This window comes from Oryctolagus cuniculus, chromosome 6, assembly GCF_051225735.1.
Source record: "Oryctolagus cuniculus isolate XC-2025 breed Fujian yellow rabbit chromosome 6, ASM5122573v1, whole genome shotgun sequence".
Taxonomy (NCBI): domain Eukaryota; kingdom Metazoa; phylum Chordata; class Mammalia; order Lagomorpha; family Leporidae; genus Oryctolagus; species Oryctolagus cuniculus.
In genome coordinates this window covers 159,067,828-159,091,783 of record NC_142872.1, presented here as the reverse complement: position 1 = coordinate 159,091,783, position 23,956 = coordinate 159,067,828, and the positions used below count along the sequence as shown (strand labels likewise).

Below are 23,956 nucleotides of genomic sequence, written 5' to 3'. Positions count from 1 at the left end.
AGACTAGGAGGAAGCACCTGGCTCCTGGCTTCGGATCGGCACAGCGCCAGCCATAGCGGCCATTTGGGAGGTGAACCAATGGAAGGAAGACCTTTCTCTCTGTCTCTCTCTCTCACTGTCTAACTCTACCTGTCAAATTAAAAAAAAAAAAAAAAAAAAGAGGAAAAGACTGAGTTAAGGAGACACAGGGGCAGGACCTGAAGCCCAGTCCTGGGACTTCAGCTCACAGGCCTCAGTCTACTGGTTTTTCGGGTGAGAACACCAGAGCCAAGGCAGCTAGAAGGCAGGAGTGTGCCACCAGCCCCAGGCTCCTGCAGGTGCCTGCACCTGCCACACCCCTGAAGAGGAGGCCACTGCGCCCTGCAGGTCAGAGCTGGAGGCCCAAGGAGCCCATCACCCCCACACCCTCCCCTCCCAGGCGCCTTCCAGGACCTTGTGAGTAAAAACACCTGGTGCCTCTGTCTCCCCAGGTCTGGAGAGCGACTTCCTGGCTGTGCTGAGTGACTACCCGTCTCCTGACATCAGCCCCCCAATATTCCGCCGCGGGGAGAAGCTGCGGGTGATATCCGAGTGAGTTCACTTTGCAAAACTTTCACAACCCTCACAAGTGAGTGAAGCTGGTCTGGGGGGCGTGGCTAGCGTATGGCTAGTCATCCAGCTGCAGTCAGCCCTGGTCCCCACTGTGAGACGAGAAACCAGGTGCACACTGCGACTCTCCTCCGTGGCTCCTCATTGCCTGGGAGATAAAGATTTCCTTTGCTTGCCTTGGCTTTTGACAGTGCTTGGGAGTCAACTTCCGCTTCTCACAGTGGCCTAGTGCCCATCACATGGGTGGTGTGCAGCCAGGGAAGTAAGACTTGGGTATGAAAACATGGCCACTGGTGAGCAAAAAGCATGGCTCTCTGGCCTGCTGTCTCTCTAGCCTAACTGAAAATGGGCTGAAGAACTGAATGAATGAACAAACAGCTCCTCTATTTACAGCCCCACTGATGTGCAGCCATTTTTGACTTGATGGCAGGGTACCCAGCAATACAGGCAAATTGATTTTTACAAAGGCTCCTTCGCTGGGTGCATCAGCTGGTGCTACCCGGGGGGAATGGTTTACCAGTTAGCCTGGTGTGGGCGGCCGTGACTAGACGTACATATTCTAAAAAGCAGGCTTTCCGGTGGAGTGATTCTGGTTACTGTGGCCGAGGACAGACCTTGGAAGAGAGCTGTCCACTCCAATCGCTCTGTCCACTTATCTGTTGCCGTCACTGACCTGCGCACCCGGTCCTGTCTGTTCTTGTTCCTGCAGTGAAGGGGGCTGGTGGAAAGCCATCTCACTCAGCACTGGCCGCGAGAGCTACATCCCTGGAATATGCGTGGCCAGGGTTTACCACGGGTGAGTACATTTCTCAGGTAGATGCGCTGGAATGCTGGCAGCTCACAGGGGGCCCAGCTTGCTGGTGTGGATGGCAAGGAAGGTGTTGACTTGAGAAAGGAAGCTCCTGCTCCCCACTCGGCCCATGAGTCAAGAGGAGACCTTGGCCTAATTCATCACTCTTTCCTGGGATGAATGGAAGAAGTTAGCTCACGGCTCTCCCACACTGCACCTGGCTCGTGGCCGCACCACAGCGCACCTGGCACGCGGCAGCAGGCACTCAGAAGCGGTGATCACAGGACACAGCAGGGAGCTGCGGCTAGACACCTATCTGTCTGGAGCCCAGTGCTGCCTCGGTCGCTCACTGGCCTGTGACGGTGGACAAGGCACTTAACTTTCTAGGCCTGTTTCCTTTCCTCCACTGCCAGACAGACATCCGGGACAGTGACAGGGGTCACAGTGTGACCCCTGAGTACAGGGCGGTGAGGAGGATGAGACGGGAGCAAAGCCAGGGTGAAGGGCACGCTCAGTCCACCCCGGCTGCCTTCTCATCAGTGTGCAGCTAGAGCCCTGCGGTGCGCACCCACTGCTGGAAACGCTCCAAGAACCGAGGCGACGAGTGCAACAGGAAGAGGAAGACACAGTTCAGAGTCGGCCTTGGCAGAGGAGAAAGCAGCACCTGTCTTCTGTGGCTGTGCAGGTGAAGGTGTGTGGCCTCCCGGGCATGGAAGGACGGCCCACCTGGGCTCCAATCCTGACTCCCCCGCTTCCACAGATGGGCCTTGGCAAACCCCCCTAACCTCCTTGAGCCTCCTCGAGCCTCGGGCTCCTGAGCTGTTGAGCTGCCACAGCTGGATCCCAGCAAAGAGGCGCCCCACACGCAGGGAAAGGGGGAGACGGAAGAAGCCCGTTTTCATGCACGGTAACGTGAACTTCCTGGGGACCGCACCTGCCACACGCACGCTGTCTAGCGAAGCAGAGCTAACCGCCTGGACACCCTGGAGGCTGCAGCGATGATCCTAATTATGAGCAGTCGACACGATTGCTGGGCTCAGGATGGGACGGTGGGGGAAAGCGGGGCAGCGGCCGCGGTGCAAGGCACGTCCTGAAGGAGACGCGAGCCGCGGACCCTCCTAGGTCAGCTGCGGGTCCTGGGTCCTCACTCCTCTAGCAAACGTGCCCAGGGCCTCCGTGACAAAGACGTGGAGCTGAAGCGGCCAGGAGCTAGGAGCAACGAGAACCCAGATGGGCGCACAACGGCCCCCCGAGTTACCCGTCTCACAGCCGCAGCAGCATTCCTTAGCACGAAGAACAAACGGGGCGACACGGTCAAGGACTGGGATGCAGAAGGGCTGTCCCTGCAGAAGGCCCTCCAGGTCTAGCTGTGTCAGTCGCTGACATGGCTACTCGGACAAACCACTTTGGCACTCTGACCCCTCTGTGGGAGGGGGAGACAGTGAGAGGGCCGAGGTGAGGGCCACCTCTCCGTGCTTCCCCCAGGAGGCGGCCCTGAGTTAGCGCTCTCTTGTTACTGCTGTGTTGCTTTCATCCTTGGGAGTGGACTTTCATGTAAGGACTTGAACGCACGAGTGCTTGCCACATACACGGAAATAATTAATGCATCATGCACTATGCAAGCCGGAGAAATTGCTGAGCTATTTGGTCCAGTGCAGCACACCATGGTCTCCACAACAAAGCTGTTACAACGATCAGTGCACAGCTGAGGGAAAGCTGCTGTCGCAATGCTGAGTCTTCTCCCAGGGTGCTCAGGGAGCACTTGACCAACCTGCTCCTGTGCCACGGAGGATGGGAGCGGCTGCATAACAGGGCACGGTCAAGAGTAGCCATGGTGTGCAGGGACTGGGCCTGTGGCATAGAAGCCAGGGCACACTCACTGAGTCACAGGGTCTCCCACGTGGCAGTGTGCACCTGCTCCTGAGGACACACCAGCCAGCTGCCAACGGAGTATTTCCTTCCCTGCTGAGATCTGGCGGAGATGGATCTGACAGACGAGCAAGGGTCTCTCCTGGGAACACAGATCCCTTGTGTCCAAGCAGCTTGCTAAGAGCATGCAGAAGGGCTGGCTCCCCTAAGGCAGGTGAACCCTCTATTGGATATCTGGGCCACAGCATAACACCTGCTTTTCCTCACCAAATGAAAAAGCAAGAATCACACATAAGCGTATAGCTCAATGACAAGTGTGTTCAAAGTCTGCAAGGACAGGGGAGACAACCAGGAAATATAATGACTGCAAAGTGACACTTGTTAGGCCAGTGAAATGCTGTACTGCCATTTGTTTCTTCCTTGTGGCTACTCACTCATTCACAAAGATATACCAACAGCAATTCCCTGGACACAAAGCCACAGCCCCCACGACAGACATCCCTACAGCGAGCAGACGATCAGAGAGACATACAGTAAACAAAGCACCCAGCAGGCACGTTAGCATGTGTTGTAGTGCGCATCAGTTACATCATCATCTGGACTGGGGACACCCCTGCTAGCCCTGGAGAATAGGACGAGGAAGACATCGTACGCATTGCTGTATCGTCATCTGGTGGGACACCTGGCACAGGAAATTCCATTTGGAAGATTAAAAATATGAACGACTGAGGGGGCACCTGTCCCCATCTTTTCAATTCCAGCAGCTTGACATCACTCAGGCCTGAGTTTCAGGTTCACTTGGACATGACCAGGATGACTGTTGGCCTGCCTGTCCTTTGTGGTGGTGGTGACTGGGGGTGGGGGGTGCGCTCAGGTCGCACTCGGGATGCTCACTGCCATCTTCCCACTTCCCAGCTGGTTGTTTGAGGGGCTGGGCAGAGACAAGGCCGAGGAGCTGCTGCAGCTGCCAGACACGAAGATCGGCTCGTTCATGATCAGAGAGAGTGAGACGAAGAAAGGTGAGTGGCCCGGCTTTCCGTGCTCAGGGCAGACAGGCAGGGTCTGTCCCCGGCTGACTCAGTACAGAACTCCCTTAACCTCTTCCCATGGGCATGCAAATCCACCATGTGTGGTCAGCGCCCTGCAGCCCACATACCACTGGGGAGGCAGGCAAAGCCAGGCAACCAGAAATGGGGCCATTCTCCCTGGCCCTGAATGGTATCAGGCCCTGCACCTCCCGCTCAGAGCCTTCCATCAAGTGAGAACCAAAGTGAATGCCAGGTGTGGGCGATGTGCTGCGGGAGACCAAGCGTGGACGCTGCTGTAGGCCTGGCCTGGCCTCTGTGATGGGGCAGATTAGTGGCTGAGTTTTCTCATCTGTGAAATGGAAGGAAACCCCTCCCTCGTAAGGCTGTGATGAGATTCAAATGTCCTAACATCTGGAGGGCTCTTGCCACACAGGAAGCCCTTGGTGGGAGGTCCCTTTGCAGCTTAGAGAACCAGGGCACACAGAGGCCTGTGCTCACACAGCCACTGCCACCTGCTCCCTTATGACTGCCTGGCCCCAGGGGAAACAGCCCTAGCAGGGGCTCTGTTCTGCATCCCAGCAAAGTCTCAAGTCATAGCTTCAGCCCTGAGAATTAATCAGCCCTGACCTCTGCCTCCCTTACTTACAACTCAGGGGTTAACTGGAGACAAGAGCTTAGTACCAAAGGCTTCAACTCTCAGAAGCAGAACACCGAACCGCTACAACTTCCCCCAGCTAAATCATAGCTAATAAAACCTTTCACATGTAGAAGATGCTTGCAAGCTCTGAGCCTGCTTCGTGTACACCCGCAGTCAAAGGGGTGCTGCGCACCTACTAAGAGCCAGCGCCTCCTGGGGCCCTTAGTGAACAGGTGCAGCAGCCTGGCATTGGGGAAGCAGGGACTTGGGGGCTAAGGCCCTCCTAGTGACACTTCGCTCTCAGAAACCTGAATGCACTGTGGGAGTACAAGAGCAAGGCAGAAACAAAACCCCATGTGCGTGTCCCTGGGGTCCCCATGGCAAGATGCCCAGACTCAGGGCCACCTCAGCTGGCACAGCCACGGGGAAGAAGAGCCCAGTGCGGGCGCCACAGCTCATCCAAACAGGAAGATGCCCTCAGGCAGATCTGCAGGCAGGCTGGGGTGGGAGTGGCAGGCAGCTCCCTTGGGGACGCAGAGTTCTGACAATTTTCCACCCCCTGCCCTTGACCATACTTCCAGTTCCCGTTGACATGACGAGAAGTCACTCGCTGGGGAGGGGAAGGGGGCAGGCCTGGGGCACATTTAAGTACATCCTTCAGAAGGTTCTACGCAGGCACTTCAAAGAGTTCATGGAAAATGGAAGCAAAAGATAACTTACTTTTGGTATGAGACAAAACTGAAATCCATGCATACGTGCAATCTTCAGAAAGTTGATGAAAAAAAGTCATAAAAAAACTATATATGGATTTCAAAAGGTTTTTGCCCTACAATAAGCTTATATTTAATCCCACTTTACACAAACCTTTGGTGGTGCCTTGCTAGGAAGCCACACGCAGGCTGCCCTTCCCACGCTGGGTGTCTGCCCGTATTCCCAATTTCTAAAACACTTGGGGACAATGCTTCCTGGGATCTTTTGGAGAATTGACAGAGATGTTGCTTAGCAACAGCTCAGCCCCCTGCTCCATTCTGACAGCCGAGATTCAATAGACACCAGTTCTTCCCGTCTCGTGGCCTCCTGAGCGTATGTCCAGTCCTGAATTCCCAGAAGACAGAGCCAGCAGAATTCCCAAACACCACCCAAGTTCACTTCTCTGTTTCAGCTGGGGAAATCAAGGCTGAGAGAGGTGATGGCAGGAGGCTGAGGTCCTCCTCCCTGGGTCCAAAAACGCTGACGGGAGAACCACATGGCTTTCCCACACTTCTTTGGTATACCTAGAAACACGCCTTACCGGCCGCTTGCTCTCTGTCTGAGAAAACCAAGCTGAAGTTCGAGGGACAGGAAAGGGGGTGGGACTGTAAGACCCCACCATCAAAAGGAAGAAGACAGCCGTGGAGACATACACAGGGAATGACCACAGATCTTGGATCTCCGGGTTGCAACCAAACTATGCATTTAGTTTGTCCTAAGGGGTTGCAGAAGTGTGAGGAAGCACCCCAAACGTCCACCTCAAAAGGCCAGGGAGTGTGAGTGCTTGGTGCAGCGGTTGAGCCCTGCTTGAGACACCAGTGTCCCACACCTGAGAGCCTGGGTTCAAGTCCAAATCCACTCCCAGTCCCAGCTTTCTGCTATTTTGCACCCTGGTAGGGGGTGGGCAGTAAAAAGGCTCAAGCAGTTGGGTCTCTGGCCCCATGTGGGAGACCTGGATGGAGTTCCTGGCTCCTGGCTTTGGCCTCGCCCAGCTTCAGCTGTTGCAGGCATTTGGGGAAATGGAGGATGGACAGAAGATCTCTGTCTTTCAGATAAGAAGGAAGGAAGGGGAGAGGGAGGGAAGGAGGGAGGGATGAAGGGAGGGAGGAAGGGAGGGAGGGAAGGAGGGAGGAAAGGAGGGTGGGGGATTAGGCCTGTGCACTTGGGAACCCATATTGGGTCCCAGGGTCCAGGCGTGTGGACTGCTAAAATAACACACTCTATGGTCTCTAACCACAGAGCCCAGTGGCAGTGGGGGTAACACTCTGTCTCCGTGGCGCTGGGCTGTTGGTGGCTGCCCCTGGGTGGGGACGTGTGGGCACCGCTGACATCTGCTCGGCCTCCGCAGGTTTTTACTCGCTATCTGTGAGGCACAGGCAGGTGAAGCATTACCGCATCTTCCGCCTGCCCAACAACTGGTACTACATTTCCCCGAGGCTCACCTTCCAGTGCCTGGAGGACCTGGTCAACCACTACTCTGGTAAGGAACCCTCGGTGAGGACCAGAGGCAGGCGCCTAGCTACCTGCCCAGGGGCGCCAGCAGGCAGGCCTGTGCCCGGCTCATCCCCAAAATGCCTCTGATTTACTCCTGCTCCCTACGCATCTCAAAGCCGCCCTCTTCCTACCTGTAAACAGGCCACATCAGCAAGCCCCATCCCCACAACCACAAGCACGCTGCACTTCCTGCCTGCCGTGGGCCCTCCGGGGCTTTGCTCCACAGTGCCACTCATTTCCCCTTTTCTTGTCGTGGCCAGCAGCAGCCCAGCTCCTCGATGAAGCCCCAGGGGAACGACTCACGCACACGCTCCCTAGCCCCTGGATGTGGCCCAGTTAGTCCCGTCCTGGTCTGCACTGCCCACCAGCTCTAAGACTAGGGACTGTATCTCTCTCCTTTCTGAGTCCTTCCTGCACCCAGGGCCAAGGTCCAGAGGTTCCCAGGCTGCCTCTGCCCCAGACACCCGGGGGAGGGGACACAGCAGGGTCAGAGAAAGAGTGGAGTCGGACGGTGGAAGGCTTGGGCACCAGCCCTAGTTTGAACGCTGTCCCCATAGGAAAGAGGTCAGTGCTGGGCATTTGGCTAAGTTTCCAGAGACTGGCTGGGAAGTGCCGTGTTGATGTCCCAGGTCCCAGGTCCCAGCTGGGCAGGTGCTGGCGGGGTCACTGCCTCCTGGGGCCTCCCTCCCTTTACTGGTGGAAGGCAGGTACTCATTGCTCCTGTCTCCCAGGGGTGCTGAGGAGTCACAGAGGGAGTGCGGGCAAGGGGCTGTGCAGGGTGCCAGGCACACCAGCACCAGCACCCACCAACTGGCCTCAGCTTTTCCTTGGGCAGGACTTCCTCCTCGCACCTCCTCTGCTCAGGCAGAGGAGGCGAAGAAGCAGCTGCTCTCACCCCTTCCGGGTGCCGACCTCATGCTCCTGGGGGAATTTGTTCTTTAGGCTCTGGGGTCGTGAACCAAAGACATGAAGGGTATTCCAAGGGGGAAGAGCCTTGCGTTGTCACGGCTGCCCTACGAGAAGCAGCAGTGATAAAGAGATCTAGGTGTGGCCAGAGGCAGGGCCCAGCTGGCATCCGGCTGTGGGAGACCCTGGCCAAGGTCCTCCACCACCCAGAGCTGTGTTCTCCACTAATGGAGGGTGGGTGACCGGCCACACGGGTCCTCTAATGTATCCAGCCAAGCCTGGTATGTGCCAGATGCAGAAAAAATGATATCTAAGGTGGTTCCTGGGATACCCGAAAACCCAGCAGCTCGTTAAAAATGAAAGAGGAAGGGAGTCCTGGAAACAGCCCGTTTTTACTGGGTATGAGCACAGGTTGTTTGTGGTATTTGGCTTTTAATAACAATCATCAAAGTGATGTGGAGACCAGAAGTTTTGCATACACTAAAGCAAACATGAGAAGGCTACTGCCCCAGCAAAGTGCTGACAAACCGGGAAGGGAGGCCACCAGGAGGCCGGGTCCAGAACACCTGCGTCCACCTGAGGCACTGCATGGGGGGAGGATCTCACCCTCAGGCCCCAGCTGTCGCGTCACTCAGCGGTCCCAGTCATCAGTTGACCTCGGCAGAGGTCCCCAAGTAGAAAGAGCAGAGATTCTTCCTGGAGGCACTGAGTCAGAGATGCAGAGCACCAGATCTGGCACACGACCTCGTTTTGCAGGTTGCTTTCAGTTCTTGTGCTTGTGCCTTTGGGGAGATCGCCTAACATCTCAGAACGTCAGTCTCTGCCTCTATAAATGGGGATTAAATGCCTCTGCAGGCGTGGTGCACGGGGAAATCCTGGTGCCTAAAAGACTTCGTGCACGGAGGTTACTGAAAGAGTGGAGGCACAAATATGGCTGGGAGGAGAAAGGGCAGTGGCCTGGGGACGCTGACCCCGGAGCTCAGGGAGTGACAGCAGAGCGACCAGGCCAGCAGTGAAGATCGGGCTACGACACACTGGTGCGTCCAGACCCAGACCCAGGGGGAGCGCCTTGCTTCTCTGCCTCAGAAGCTCTGCGTCGCTCATAGACCAACCGCCCGACTCTGCGTCAATGAAATGGGTTTCGGTCACATGGTCACATGTTCCGTCCCCCAGCAAGTGACGTGACCCTGGACGCCTCAGTTTCCTCAACCCCAAATGGGTCTGGAAAATTCCACTGCACCAAGTAGACGTGGGCCTCAATGAGATGGAGGGGTGAGGCTGGCTCAGCCCTCGGCCTGTGCTACCAGCTTATAAGGCAGAGTGCTTGTGCTCCTGGCAAAACAGGGCCTTAACCTGTCCCAGGTGGGACACGTGCCATGAGCATGCCAGGACTGTGCATGGCCGAGCTGACTCTGCCAGTCTGTCTCTCACTCCATCTGCCTCACCTCCTAACCTGGGAGGTCATTTCAATTTCCAGCCATGACAGGCAAATTATTTGAGATTCATATCCAATTATGCTTCCCACTGACCTCACCGTGCCACCTCATCTTTTTCCTGAAAGGCCCCATGTGGGTGGACCCTTGAGTCCCCGGGGAAAGTCCCACTGCACCCACGGAACGGGGCATCGTTGCCCGATGGGCTGGTGTGCTTCTCGGGCTATAGTTTCCTTCTGTTCTTTGGCAAATCGGGTGGGAGGGGGAGGTGGGAGGGATGTGGCGCTGAAAGCAGTGACAGGTGGGCTCCAGGAAGCGGCGGGGGCAGGGGTTTCTGTCCTGCTGGAGACCAGGGCACTGCACGTCTGTGGTCCCTGTGCTCCTGGGGTGGGGGGCAGAAGCAGCCCTGGGCTGTTCAGGCTAAACCAGGGGGCAGAGTTTCTGCACCTGCTCTCAGACACCTCTTTCCCACAGGGACCTGGGCTCCCAGACCCGGAGGCCTTGTCTTAATGTCCCTGGGAGCTCAGCTCTCTCACATGAGCCAAGGAGACAGAAATGGGTTCGCTCAGTTTCCTCTCTCTCCGCCCGAGTACATGGGGTAGATGGAGATTTCCTTCCCTCTGTCTTGGGCCCCGTGCTCTCTTCTGCCTCTGGATCATTGCTCCCACCTCCTTCCCTGCGTCTTTTGCGCTCCTGTGCCCTCCTCACTGCCACCCCACCCCCACTGCCTCCCATGGCCCCCTTTCCCTTGCTCCTTGACTCCCGTATTTCTGTTTCTTTTCCCTTCCATTTCCTTTCCTCAGCAAGGCCGCCTTGCTGAGGCTCACCCATGGGGCCAGGCTGCCGCTGCAGTCACCTGTCACCTCATTCGCCTCCACTGCCACGGAGGAGGCGAGGTTCAGAGGTCCAGGGTCATGCCGTCCCATCGGGCACAGCCGGAATTCACACGCAGGCTGAGCTGCTCTGGACCCTGCACCCTTCTCCGTGTACAAGCACCCTCAGGGCATCTTAATGCTTCTCAAAAACAGGGCGGCCTCACTCGCAGCCTCACCCCTGCCTCACTGGCTGCCTCGCTCCCACCTCACTCACAGCCTCGCCCCTGCCTCACTGGCTGCCTCACCCCTACCTCACTCACAGCCTCATCCCTGCCTCACACACAGCCTCACCCCTGCCCCTGCCTCACTTGCTGCCTCACCCATGCCCCTGCCTCACTCGCTGCCTTGCCCCCACCTCACTCACAGCCTCACCCCTGCCTCACTTGCTGCCTTGCCCCTGCCTCACTCACAGCCTCACCCCTGCCCCTGCCCCACTCGCTGCCTCACCCCTGCCTCGCCCACAATCTTGCCCCTGCCTGTCAGGCTTCATTCTGACCTTGGCTCAGGGAGCTGTGCTGGGTAGGGTCCCAGGCCTCACTCCAGGCTGGCTGTGGCATCCTCAGAGCCCCGGGCCCACTGTCTGCTTCCCTCCCCAGAGGTGGCTGACGGCCTATGCTGTGTGCTGACCACGCCCTGCCTGACGCAAAGCACGGCCGCCCCGGCAGCGAGGGCCCCCAGCTCGCCGGTCACCTTGCGCCAGAAGACTTTCGACTGGAAGAGGGTATCCAGGTGTGTGTGTGTGTGTGTGTGCATGCGTGCATGTCCGCCACACACTTGGGAGCACAAAACAGCATGTGAGGCTGGCACAGGCACACCATGGCCAGTGTCAGCTGGCCCTGCCGAAACCTGGGAGCACCGGGGCAGGTACAGACCCCTGGGAGGCCTCCTGCAGCCTATGGCAGCTCTTTGCCACGCCCCTCGGTGCCATGCTTCCGCCAATGTTTACTGAGTCCGACACAATGTTAACAGGACATCTTCCCACTGAGATACGTCACTCAGCTTCTATATGTGAGACTCCCAGAGAGTCACATACAAGTAAATTTTGTGAAAATTTAATTTAATATTATTTAATCCCATTCACGAAGTTTAAGCACACTAGTAAAATTCTAAAGTTGCTTAATTTATGATAAGGAAAAAACACCTCCCGCTGATTTGTTCTGTTTATCCGATCATCAGCCATCACATGTTAAGGGCTATCTGTACTTTGGGGCTGGTGGGTTATCTCATTAATTAATGCTCATCCAGACACATCATTGTCAAAGTCAAAGGAAATCAGAAACCAGAGTTGCCTGGGAGATGTGCAACTGCTCTTCCTGTAAACACAACAGAGAAACCTTCACTGCTGGTGGACGTCTGAGCCTTGTGAGGGGCGGTGGCTCAGGCCCACTGGCGAGTGATTTGCCCAAGGTCACGCAGTGCCCCAGTGCTAGAACCAGAAGAACAGCAGGTTTGAGAAGCACTAACCCGGCTCCCCTCTTCTCTTCTCACTCGCATGTCCTCACCCTCTCCCCCCCTTTTCCCAACTTGCAGACTGCAGGAAGACGGTGAGGGAGCCGCGAACCCCCTCGGGATGGACGAGTCCCTCTTCAGCTACGGCCTTCGGGAAAGCATCGCCTCCTACCTGTCCCTAACCAGTGACGACAGCGCCCCCTTTGACCGAAAGAAGAAAAGCATCTCCTTGATGTACAGCGGGAGCAAGAGGAAGAGTTCTCTGTTCTCCTCGCCACCCTACTTTGAGGACTAGCCAGACAGCAGACAGTGGGGTTCACGCCCACAAGGCACTGAAGTTCCAGCTGTCGCCTGGGGGCAGAGCAGAGTTCCTGGATCTCTGGGGCCAAGAGAAGCCACATGGAGACTCCAACTCTCCTCCTCTCTATCCACATCATGACCAAAGGAGCCTCACAGCACGCATGTGACGTCACAGCATGTTGAACTGTGATGGGACAGGGCCATGCACGTGCACACGGTGCAGGTGGGCAGGACACAGACATGCGCCAGGCCCATTCTCCAGCAAACCCCAGGCGGCCACACTCTGAGGGAACACGTGCACAGGAAACCCTGAGAGGAAGACAGATCAAAAGCTGCCATCTGGCTCTGCACATGCAGCCCTGCAGGGAACTCCTTAACCCAGGGGATGCATCGCTTCAGTCTAAGGGAACTCCGTGACACTACACACCAGCCCAAGGGACACGCTGGCCTGAATCAGGAGACGCCTTGGGCATGCTGGGTAAAAGTCAGAGGGCCTCTGTGATGCTGACAGGGCCAGGCAGATGGGAGAGAGGGGACAGCTGGCGGGGAAGGAGCCCATGGGGCTGGAACCGCACAGGCTTCTGTGCTATCGCCAGCCATGGCTTGCAGGGCACAGAGAGTTACCCTAGGCTGCCTGGATTTTTGCTGTATTAATGCATCAATTATTCCTGCATAGCCACTCGAAGAGGCACCAAGTTAAGTCCCCGTGCAAGGTGTCAGGCCAAAAAAGAAAAGAAAAAAAAAAAAAAGATGGACAAGTCCCAGCTCCTAATGGAGTTGCTGACAGGGAGACAAGTGTCCAAGCCAGTAATACGCCGAGGAGAGTGAAGAAGAGAAACTAACTCATGGCTTAGGATGGGTTTGGATCAGGCAAGAGTGACACAGGAGCGCTCGTTCAGCAGGCCCTCGGGGGTGCAAGGGCCGGCTGCACTAAGAAGTGGCTGGTTCTGCTTACGAAAGGCAGCTGGCGAGGTCCAAACAAGCCTCTCCTTCAGTCTTACTCTAAGCAAGGTCTGAAGTCCACGGGGCTACAAACGCAGAGCTCCAGGAAGGAGGGGAGCCCGAGTGACTGCATCCCGTCCCTATCACTGTGAGAGACCAGAGAGACAGAGGCTGTCCTGCCCAGGCCCTCCAACCAGATCCTGCTGAGAAGGAAGGAGCAGAATACGTGACTCGCTCCCCTCCGTGTCACGGGGACTCGGGGGGAGGAAGGCGTGCGCTGTGGTGTCCCCTGCCGTGGGAGAAGCCCGGCTACTCCTGCCAGCATTCTGCAGATCCCAGCTCACCCCGGCTGCAGTGTGCAGCCATGCCTTCACGTGGCCCTGTGTCCCGGCAGGCCTCAGGCGTTTATGCACGGGGACATCTGTGGTCTTGGCAATCACGGAGGGCTGTGTCAAGGGGACCAGTCAGCGTGTGGGAGACGAATGTAACCTGGGGACTCCGCCTCCCACCGCGAGGCCAGCTGCTGGCCAGAGCCGCCTCCAGATGCCTGCACAGCGTCTTGGGCCTTGTTCCCCACTGTGGGAAACGTGACTGAGACACCAGGGAAGCACTCAGAGGGACTTCCCAGTGGGAAGCATTACACTGTATTAAAGCCCGTATTTATTCCCGATGAAAATAAACCTAATGCGTATTTAAGCCTTGGAAAGCGGGGAGAGTGTCTAGGGTGAGGTGGGAGGGAGGTTCAGGAGCCCTGTGGGTTTGGGATTTTCAAGTCAGGGCCAGCTGGACAGAGGGGCACAACTTCTCCAACACCACAGGAGACTGGCTGGGAGGCACAGACTGTGGGAGGCTTGAGGGCGAGCTCGCACACTGGACAGCACACCCTGAGTGACGGCCATGAGAATTCTGCGTCTCCCTAGACTCTTCACACCACCTGTGACACCTGCCCTGTCCATTCTTCCCAGAGATTCTTGGGACCAGTGCTTTTCAGACTCTGCTCTAGGTGCCAGGCTGCAGCAATGAAAGCCACAGGAGGCTTCTGGGACACGGCACTGACGTCACCCAGAAACGAGAAGCTGTCCCACAGGAGGGAGTGCAGTGCAGGAAATGGCGGGGTTCCATCTGAGGGTGCTCAGGAGGGGCTCCGAGGAGAGGCCTGAGAGGCGAGCTGCAAGCAGGCATGCAAAGACCGGGAAGTGCGCTGGAGGCCGTGGGCACAGCATGGCCGTCCCTACAGGCAGAGCGAGAGTGCAGGCTGAGGGGTCTGCAGGAAGAGGAGTGGCCAGGGCTGAGGGAGGCGGAGGAGGTGGGGAGAGGAGGCAGACAGACAGGTCCAGCAGGGCCTTCGCTAGAGGGCAGGGGCAGGTCCACGCTAAAAGAGCTGGGAAGCCCTCAACAGGGGAGTGGAACCTTCTCACTCACGGGCTCGATTTAAAAGGGCCACATCAGCTGCCGTGTGGCAGACGGGGTCTATGCACACAGCTCTGTGTTGTCTACTTGCTACAGCCTTAAAGCAAAGGGCGCAGAGGGTTTGAAGACAAAGCCACGGGAAACCTGAGCAAGAGGAAAACGTGTTGTATTCTGAGGCTAAATGGAATTCAAGGGGGAAATAAGTTACATCGGAGCAGAGAGCTGCTGCAAAAGGAACCATACATTAAGACAATGTAACGACTGCCATCTAGTTAATCAACAGTTTCAAAAGGTATCACACAACTAGTACAGAAAGAAACAGCTATGTAATCTTACTTGGAGACTTTAACACACAACTGTCAGAAACTAATGGATTAAGCAAAGGCACACAAACAGCTAGATTTTGACAACACTGTTTAACTTTGCTGCCCACAAATGGAGAAGACATTAGGTCACAGTGGCTGTCCTGATACATTTCAGGGTCAGCCTCTTCCCATTCACGCTCTCTGACAATAATGAAATAAAATTGCAAATAGATTTGTAAAAGGATGGAAAAAAATCTATGACCCTAAAACCCAAAAAACTTAAAGTCCTTCCGTTGAGAAGAAAATGATAGAATAAATACTTAGAAATAAACAACCTAAGGCTACTTTTCAAATTGTGAGAGCCATAGCTGGTAAAATCACAGGCAGGGAGTTGGCTGATTAAAATACACTGATCCAAGAACAAAGAAGGGAAAGCAATGATGTCAGCCTTCAACTCCAGAAGCTAAAAGAACAAGGAGAAAGTGGAGGAGAGTCACAAAGGGAGGGCGTCAGTGAAGCCGAGTTCTCAAAACACAGCCACAGAGAAGCCAGAGGAGAGCTGTGAAGACGCGGCCTGTGCAGTAGGAGTAATACGACAGACAAAACACACACAGGCGTGGCCAAGAGCGCCAAAGGCAGAACAGCAAGCAAATGCACTTCTGCTCCTACCAGCCTGCAGGGGAGAGTGCCCCAAAGCCCTGAGACAGCCTAGGACGGCTCCTCCCTCCCCTCCCCTGCCCTCCCTGCTGTCTGGAACCCAGGCAAGCGGCCCAGATGCAGCTCTGCAGAGCAGGGAGCTGAGAGCAAGGCCCTAAGGGATGGCAGAGAGCCACTGAGAACAAACCAGGGCCCTGAGCAACACCTGGACACTTCTCACCTTGGGAAATGACAACAGAAAAATAGAGAAAAAGCTTCTTCACTCCATAAGCTACTTTAGTGGTAGGTCTCTCTGTTAACGATATCTGAGCATTTTGCCCCAACAATTATAGAACTAATCCTGCCATTATTTGCCAATGATGAGGTATCTTCATAGAAAATCCAATGAAACCAACAGGCAAGACTTTAGAAGTGATGAGACATCAGCCAGTTGCTAAGTCAACTTATTCTTCTGTGGAAAAATTACAGTAATTTGCTAAACCAAGTCATTCCCAGAGCTGGAAAACACAACGGAAACTAAGTCACCATCCACAAAACCAACCAAACGATAGCCTATGGAGGAGCGTGCCTCGCAACCTTCACGTGTAAGGGTCCAAAACTAGGAAAAGACCCGAGGAGTTGTGGGGTTAACCTGATGTATGGCTGCAAGGCGGAACATCAAAAACACAGGGCTTCTTTTTCTCCCTAAAATTAAACAAAAAAATTCCACGAAACTAATCTTATAGTCCCAGAAGGAATATTAGAAAAAATTAACTTATTCTAAAATACATACGGAAGCCTCAGAGCCCATGAACAGCTAGGGTAATTTTGAGCCAAATAAGCCTAAGGGAGGCGCTCACACTAGGAGAGCTATTGCCCAAACAACAGAAAATAGTGTTCTGGCCCCCAACCACCGTCTTCCTCCACGTCAGTTTAATGGAATGTGGCACGGTCTCAGGCACCCTTTGTGAACCAGGGACTCTCTGAGCGTTAAGGAAGTGCTAGGAGAATTACACTTCCATCAGGGTGACAAGCAACTCACAGGAGAAGTGAAATAAGAAATGTCAGAAAAATGCCAAGGGTGTAAGACAAGACAGAATTCCTGAGAACTGCTCCCTGACGTGCTGTGGCGTTTGGATCTGCTTGTCCCGGTTGAGACCTCTGCTGAGATGTCATTGCTAACGTGATGGCAGCACGAAGTGGCGGGGACTTTCAGAGGTGTCTGGGTCATGGGGCTCTTCTGTCACGAAGGCATTGGTGTAGTTCCCAGGGGTGGGTGAGCTGTCCCGATGTGGGTGTTACAGCTCCCTCTGCCCTGCCTCTGCTCGCACAGTCTTGCCTTCTGCTTTTCGGCCACACGTGGAGCAGGCTGGAGGCCCTCGCAGGAAGCTGAGCAGATGCTGGGGCCCTGACCTTACATTTTTCAGCCCCCAAGAGCCAAAATCTACCCCTTGTCTTTCTATAAAGTGCCAAGCCGCTGGCCTCCTGTCACAGCAACAGAACACAGACTGAGGCAGGGAGTCTCTTCACTAAGGTGACCTTCCCTCTGCTCTGAGAACAGGGGGAAGGGCTGGAGGCCTGGGAACTCAGCTGAGCCTGGGGGCAGATCCAAGGATGGTCCAGGTGGACACCGCATGTGCTGCCCACAGTGTAGACTCAAAGGTGCCGGAGAAGGCATGGCATTTCCTAGGAATGCTGCAACCAGTGAGCCTGGAGTGTGGCATTCCAGCGGGAATGGAGGTGGAAAGGGGACAGGAAAGCCTAGCTTGAGGCCAGGGGTTCACCCCAAGGAATGTGGAACTGGAGCAATGCCGAAGGACGGCGAGGGTCCCAGAGTCAAACCACAGAGGACATGATCCCAAAGTCTTCTCTCAAAACTGAGCCCACAAGGCGTGTGTGCGACAAGTCACCCTTCAGCCTGTGCCCCGTCCCCCAGGTCCAGGGAAGCAATCTGGGACTTGCTTAGTTTGGAGTTGCTGTCTCTTGTGAGGGAAGTGGGGAGCTTGGATTTCTCGAGTTCCTGTGGTGTGCAGGACACTGCAAACTCTAAGCATGGCAGCTTGCTGTGACCTTGGGAGACGGAACCCACTGCTTTGATTTCACAGGTGGAGGATGCAAGGTGGAAGGTTTGTCCAAAGCCAGGACAGGACTCTCTGATCATAGGCCTGAGAGACCCCTGGGAGAACCTCAAGTTCCTGAAGAAGCAGTCTCATGTCTTTAGGTTCTAATCTCTGCCAATAGTTACCTGCTGTGTGCTCTTTGGCAGGTCATGGAGCCTCTGTGCCACTCAGATTTCTTACCTCTGGACTGAAAAGGGAGTAACGGCCACATGCCAGTCAAAGTGAGGATCTGGGAGATAAGATACGGAAGCACTCTGAGGACCCAAATGTACTAAACAAACAGATGAATAATCATCACCGTAGAAACTCCTCTTGACTGATGTTGTCTTAGCAGCTCCTGCCCCAAGATTCACAGACTTTAGATTCTACTCCCAGATAAACTGCCAACTGACACTCACTCCCCAAACATCTGCCGGGGAAGAGCACATTTAATAACCGCTAATATACTGAAGTATATTTGTCCTTTCATTCCCAAGTAATTTCACATGCATCCCAAGGGCTGCCGGGAGCAGTTGGGAAAGCTGCTTCCAAATGACTCAAACAGACGGGAGGATTTATTTTTAAATACACTGCCATTTGTTAAAACAGATTAGTTTTTGAAATTCCCCAAACACCTAAACCCTGAAAAAGAAAAATCTGCCTTCTGGGCCTTTTGGAAGATGCTTCTGGCATCTTCTGGGTCCTAGTGAGCGCCTCGCTTCCAAGAGGACTCTGGAGAAGTTCCTCCAGGATTAGCGCAACACGAAGGTCTGTTGTCAACACCACACCTGGGAGATGTTTGGGCTCAAACCTCTTGCCATTAAGATGGACCCAGATGGGAAAACACAAGGGGAGGAAGAAGATGCTGGAATGTCTGAATGCTGCCACGTGCACGTGCCCATTTGCTGCCCTGCTGGCCATGTTACCTGGAGAGCGCCTACTGTCAGATTGCTGGGTGGGGGCCTCAGGGCCCTGTGGAGAGCAGTAAGGCATGTCGGCCCCTGTTCTGCTGCAGTTTAAGGTCCGTGAGGGAGGCCAAGCAGGCCCAGCATCCTTATTCACTGGCGGATACCATGATAAACGCTGTGCAGGAGGACAGGCAGAGGCTCTAAGCTGGAGGTCCAGAAGACTTCTCTAAAGGACAAGCAGGGCAGGTGCTAGGATGTGGATATGGGGTGAGCATGTCCCCAGAGGCTCAGGCGTTGCAAGTGTGTGCCCAGGATGGCAATGTGAGAGGTGGTGGGCGTGGAAGAGGGCCCACTGACAGTGAGGTGTTGGGGGTAGCGTCCTCGGAAGGGATTCAGTACCTGTGGGACTCTGAGTTGGTGCCCCGAGAGGACTGTTGTAACGGAAGCCGACCTCTCCCTGACTTCCTGTCCCACCACGGCTCTATCCCTTTGTGTGCTGTGACGTCATCCATCACGGGGTCTTCCCCAGAGCCCAGCCAGTCCAATGCCATGCCTCTAGGCAGAATAAACCTCTTTTCCTTATGTGGTACCTAGCCTCAAGTGTCTTGCTTTGCTTACAGAAAATGGACCAATACATCACACAACGAGGAGAATGAGAGAAAAGTCTTCCATGCAAAGAACACGTCCTGTGCAAGGGGCCTTCAAAAAGTCTATAGAAAATGCCTGTTATGAAAAAATCTACATGTGGATTTCAATAAAAAGTCTGCATCAAAATAAACTCAGCTTTCAATTCCATTTTCCATTCACTTTGTGAAATACCCTTGTATAAGGCACAACACAGTATGGCCCCCAAGGGACACGACTGGGCCCTGCGGCTGAAGGAGAGGGATGGAGTGGCAGGTGGCACTGCCTTCTGTTGGAAATGGTGACAACGCTGACCTCAGCTAAGTTATGCCCAAACAAAGACACTTCTCCCACCTCCTTCAAATCAAGCGCTTGAACTCCAGAGGTTGTGCAAGACTGGGGTGCAGCTAAATGGCCTTGGACTTGCTGGCCAGTCACTGAGGAACTCAGTTCATGGTGTTGACTTCAGTGGTTCTCCATCTTTCCTCTGTTTAGGTTCCTTTCCAGTCTCCTAATTGCTTCCTTGATCTCCAGTGTTACCCCTCTTAAATTCACTTTTTACCCAGCCCTACGAGCAGTGGTCCTGAAGTGTAGCTCTAAGCTTCTTACTTGCTTAAAAATCATTTGCCACAGAGCAATGTTCTAGCAGTACTGTTTACAACAGTCGAGTGGTAGATACACCTCATGTGCCCGTCAACAGATGAATGTGTGCACGAAGTAAGCTCCATATGCAGAATGGAGTAGTATTCAACTTTAAGAAGGAAGGAGATTCTGATCCGTGCTACCCCAGGCATGAACCTGGAAGATGTGATTCCAAGTGAAGCAAGCCAGACACAAAATGTTAAATATTGTATGGTTCCACTTACATGAGGTACCCAGAATGAGCAAATTTGTAGAGACCAAAGAAGAAAAGAGGTTAACCGGGGCTTCAGGCATTGGGAGAATGGAAAGTCATGTTTCATTGGTATAGGCTTTCTGTTTGAGATGACGGGAAAGTTCTGGCAATGGACAGTGGTGATGGTTGCACAACCCTGGAAATGTACTTAATGCCACTGAACTAGACATTTACAATCGTTAAAATCCTAAGCTGGAAACAAACAGTGAGCAGTCATTGAGCAATGAATCTCCCTCTCTCAGGGTAACAATCCAAGTATTCGGGGCAGGTGGACGCCTCTGTGCCTGCACACACTGGCTGCCAGGACTCCGGCCCTCAATCTTCTTTCCCAGGACTTGGCTGACAATTAATGCCTCCACAGCATTCATCATGTAGCTACGCCATTCCCACTCCAGGGAAACATTCCTCCATACCCCCTTCCTTCTCTGACACTGGACTGGGTCCTTCTCTGTGACCCATCCTAAGATTCTCTTTTAAATTACCCACTTTAAGTGTTTGTCCCCAGCACTCGGTGACTACATACTTCCCAAGCCCGGTGGCATGTAGCATTTATCATGGCTTGCCAGAATCTAACACAGCACACCTGGCACAAATTAGATACTCAATAAAATCAGGAGCTAATCAAGGACAGAACAATGGATCCCAGGCCAGCTAGGTGATTTTTTCCATCCTAATTATTGCCATTATCAAGATCACTGTATTATCAGCATCACTGTCATTGTCATCATCACTACCATCCTCAAAATCACCATCATCATCACCATTATGATCAACAGCATCATCACCATCATCATCGTTTAGCAGGCACTGCAGACCATCCGGTCCATCCAGTAGGTTCCTGCCTGGTTAGTTCTAGTCTTTGCCTCCATTCAGACCACTAAATCCTCACGAGGAACTCCCAGGAAACAGACATTCCAACCTCTCAGAGTCACAGCACTTTAGACCCCACTCCATGTAGTCAGGGGAGCTTCGGCATCCTGGAGGCACAGAGCCTGGAAAGATGGCCACGAGCAGAAGCCACAGCACAAAGGCTAAGGGGAATCCAGCAACTAAGCCAACTGGTCTCAAGGGGCAGAGGAGAGGAGCTGTTCACCCAAATCTTCAGTAAGACTGAAGAGAGAACCTGTAACTCACCATTAGCACGGCTCTCCGGAAGAGTCTGGAGTCCTTGGCACTGGCTGTGAGAAGGTGGATGCTGGCCACGTCAGCTCCACCTCGGTCTGCTGCCAGGGATACGCGCCGAGGGTCCCCACCAAAGGCTCCGATGTAGGTCTGCACCCAGCTCAGAGCTGCCACCTGGTCCAGCAGTCCCCAGTTGCCAGTCACTTCGTTAGATCCTTCAGAAAACAGGAAAGCCTTTTGTGATTTTGCACAACCTCGGATTTAATAATCATGGTGCTATCTACACCAGGCACATGGCTCCTGCAGGGGCCCTGGGTTCTTATCCCCACAGGTCAGCACTGTGGGTTCCAAACACAGTCAGTGGCAATGGGAAGAATGTGGCCTTCCAACCCAAACACACTCAGGTCTCAATGCCAGCTTCAGCCAGCACTGGCTGGGAGACCTTGCCCATGTCCCTGCACTCTTGGGGCTCTGCTTCCCCACTGGCAGACAAGGGCAGTTGCTGGAAGGCTGGTCGATCACAGCCATGCGTGTTCAGCCCCACCACCCAGCTCAGCACACCTGCTGGGAAGGAGGCGATCCTGTCCCAGGTTTTTGACTCTGCAAGTGGCTTCCATGACAACAGCCAGCCCAGGGTAGAGCCCTGGATTCCACTCCTCCCCACTGTCCCATCTGCTGTGGCCTCCAGCAGCACACACAGACCTGATCTCCCTTTCCTTTCTCATAAAGTTCAAAACTGAAAACGCAGCACTGTTTTTAAATGAAACATAAAAAGACATAAAAAGAGTGAAGCACAATTGTGCTCTTCTCCTTGGCTTTTTAGGACACCCCATGACCCCACCCCCTGGGGGACCCCTGAATTCAGTGGGTCATTTCCAACTGACTGCACTACCTCCATTAACTTCTCCATCACACCTTGAAAGAGCACACCTCATTCTGATCTCATCTGAGGTCCACATGCTTTTCTGGCTGTGCCAGGAAACCTCATCAGATTCCACGGCTTCATCAACAATCACACACGGGTGACTCTAGGGTGCAGATCAACTGCTCAGACTGCCCCCCAAGCCCTGCACTGCTCGCAGTTCTCCACCATGCACCAAAGTTATAATGAACAGGATTCAGTTCCTAGCAAGAAACTGTTCACAGTTTCCCTATTTCCCAAATAGAAAAAACAACAAAAACAAAAAAGCTTGCGTCTGAATTCCCAACCTTGCATTCTCCGAGCTGAAGAGCGCACCAGCTCAGAGTGCAAGAAAGACACAATGAGTCTTCCAGCCGTGGAGGCTTCTGGAATTTCTTCAAGTGCTTTTCATGTTCTGGGTCTGGTGAAGCCATTGGCACAGCACGGTCCTCACTGCGGCCTTTTCGGCATTGTGTGTGTGCTCCATTTGTCAGGGTGAACGTGTCTGTTTCCCTCAAGGCCTAGGCAGCCCAGGAAAGCAGGGCGCCAGCTGAGCAGAGCGAGCCCTGTGAGTCTGGGACGTGACCTCCACGGCCTGCATTTCCAGCAACAACAAATGGGGATGTCGCTGCCTCTCACTTGCTCTCTCAGTGTCCCCACTACATGGCAACCTGGGATGCAAATCCTAACTCACAACCAAACTCTTAGTCCTAACTTTCAACCCAAGTCAACAGATACTTGGGGAAGAATCTCTAAGACGTGCACTGTAAAATTTGAGTGCCCTTTGTTGTGGAGCTTTCTCTGCTGTGAAAGCCTGAGGAACTGCCTCGTCACTACCGCATGAAGTTGGAACTTCTCGGCTTTCAGGCCCCTAGGATGTGCGCTCCTCCTGTCTCTTCGGTTTGGGTTCCCAGCACTGCCCAGGGGCCGCTCATCACATCCATGTTCGTTCTGCACTCGCTGTGTGCTGAGCTCCGGTTCCTTGTATCCTCAGTGTCCTGCACTGGTCCCACCACCCCAGTCCTGTCACACGCACTGTGCTTCTACTCATGAGCCCGCTGCTTGGCCCCAGAGGCAGGGCACTGCAGAGGGCTGTGCCCTACTGGCCAGAAGCTTCAGCCACTGGGGGCACAGACGTGTGAGATTCCTGGACCTAGTGCTGACACCCTTCTCCACCCATCCAGTGCCCTACTCTGCCCTGCACCACCAGTCTCCTACGCTCTGCGCAGGACCATCCCACAAGCTGGTTCTCACCTGCCCGTTCTACTTCCTCAACCATCTGACAGAAGACCCTTAGCAAAACCCAGTCTTGGCGATGGGCGTCAATGGAAGGCAGCAGACACGGTGCTGAGTGCCGTGTGAGACCCTGGTGTGCTTCCATTTTCCCCGTCTGTGAAAGGGGGATTTCACCAGAACGTGCCTCAGGCGGCTGCCACAATGATCAAATCAGTTGACATCGGTAAAGGGGGCAGAACTCCTCCACCTGGCACAAGGCATTAAAGAGGATTTTTTCCCCCTTAAATAAAATGAAACAGGTGTAGTTCTAGCAGCACCTCAGCAAGGCCCTTAGCAAGTTCAGGCCTGTGCGCCTGTGACAGGGTGCCCCTGGGGCAGGGTCCGTGCCTGTTCCTCTGCTCAGGGAGCCTGGCAGACCCTCTGGGGGTGCAGGAGGGGGAAGTGGAGCTGAGTGTCCAAGGACGATGAGGTCATGGCTGTGTGCGGTTACTGGTGGCTTCCTGGCCTGCTGTCTGGCTCCCTGGCCAAAGAACACTTCCTCTGCTCCTGCATGCCTGCTAGCCACCCCTCCTCTGTCCCTGTGTGCTGCCGCCCCCATCACTGTCATACTTTGCCAGACAGAACGTGACACGTTACAGGGTGCTGATGCTCCCAGGATCTGTCTCCAGGGTGGGATCCAAGCTCACAGAAATGGCCCCCTCCCTTGGCCCACCACACACCCTCTCACTTCCTTTCCAACTGCTCCATAGCAACAGAAGC

The 23,956-nt window shown here is 54.4% G+C and overlaps 2 protein-coding genes across 3 annotated transcripts in view; one reads left to right on the top strand and one right to left on the bottom strand.

Annotated features, from left to right (window-relative positions):
- The window catches only part of SLA (Src like adaptor), a 33,755-nt gene extending 19,994 nt beyond the window's left edge, over positions 1-13,761 (top strand). For both annotated transcript variants that reach the window (XM_008255928.5, XM_002710550.6), the window contains 6 exons: positions 471-570; positions 1,298-1,384; positions 4,163-4,266; positions 7,011-7,142; positions 10,967-11,099; positions 11,901-13,761. In XM_008255928.5, coding sequence (XP_008254150.3) covers positions 471-570; positions 1,298-1,384; positions 4,163-4,266; positions 7,011-7,142; positions 10,967-11,099; positions 11,901-12,114 — 770 coding nt within the window. In that variant the 3' untranslated portion in view covers positions 12,115-13,761. The remainder of the gene's footprint in view (positions 1-470; positions 571-1,297; positions 1,385-4,162; positions 4,267-7,010; positions 7,143-10,966; positions 11,100-11,900) is intronic.
- Positions 1-23,956, bottom strand: part of TG (thyroglobulin) — a 229,632-nt gene that overhangs the window by 73,538 nt on the left and 132,138 nt on the right. The window contains exon 41 of the mRNA XM_051844054.3: positions 21,073-21,275. Coding sequence (XP_051700014.2) covers positions 21,073-21,275 — 203 coding nt within the window. The remainder of the gene's footprint in view (positions 1-21,072; positions 21,276-23,956) is intronic.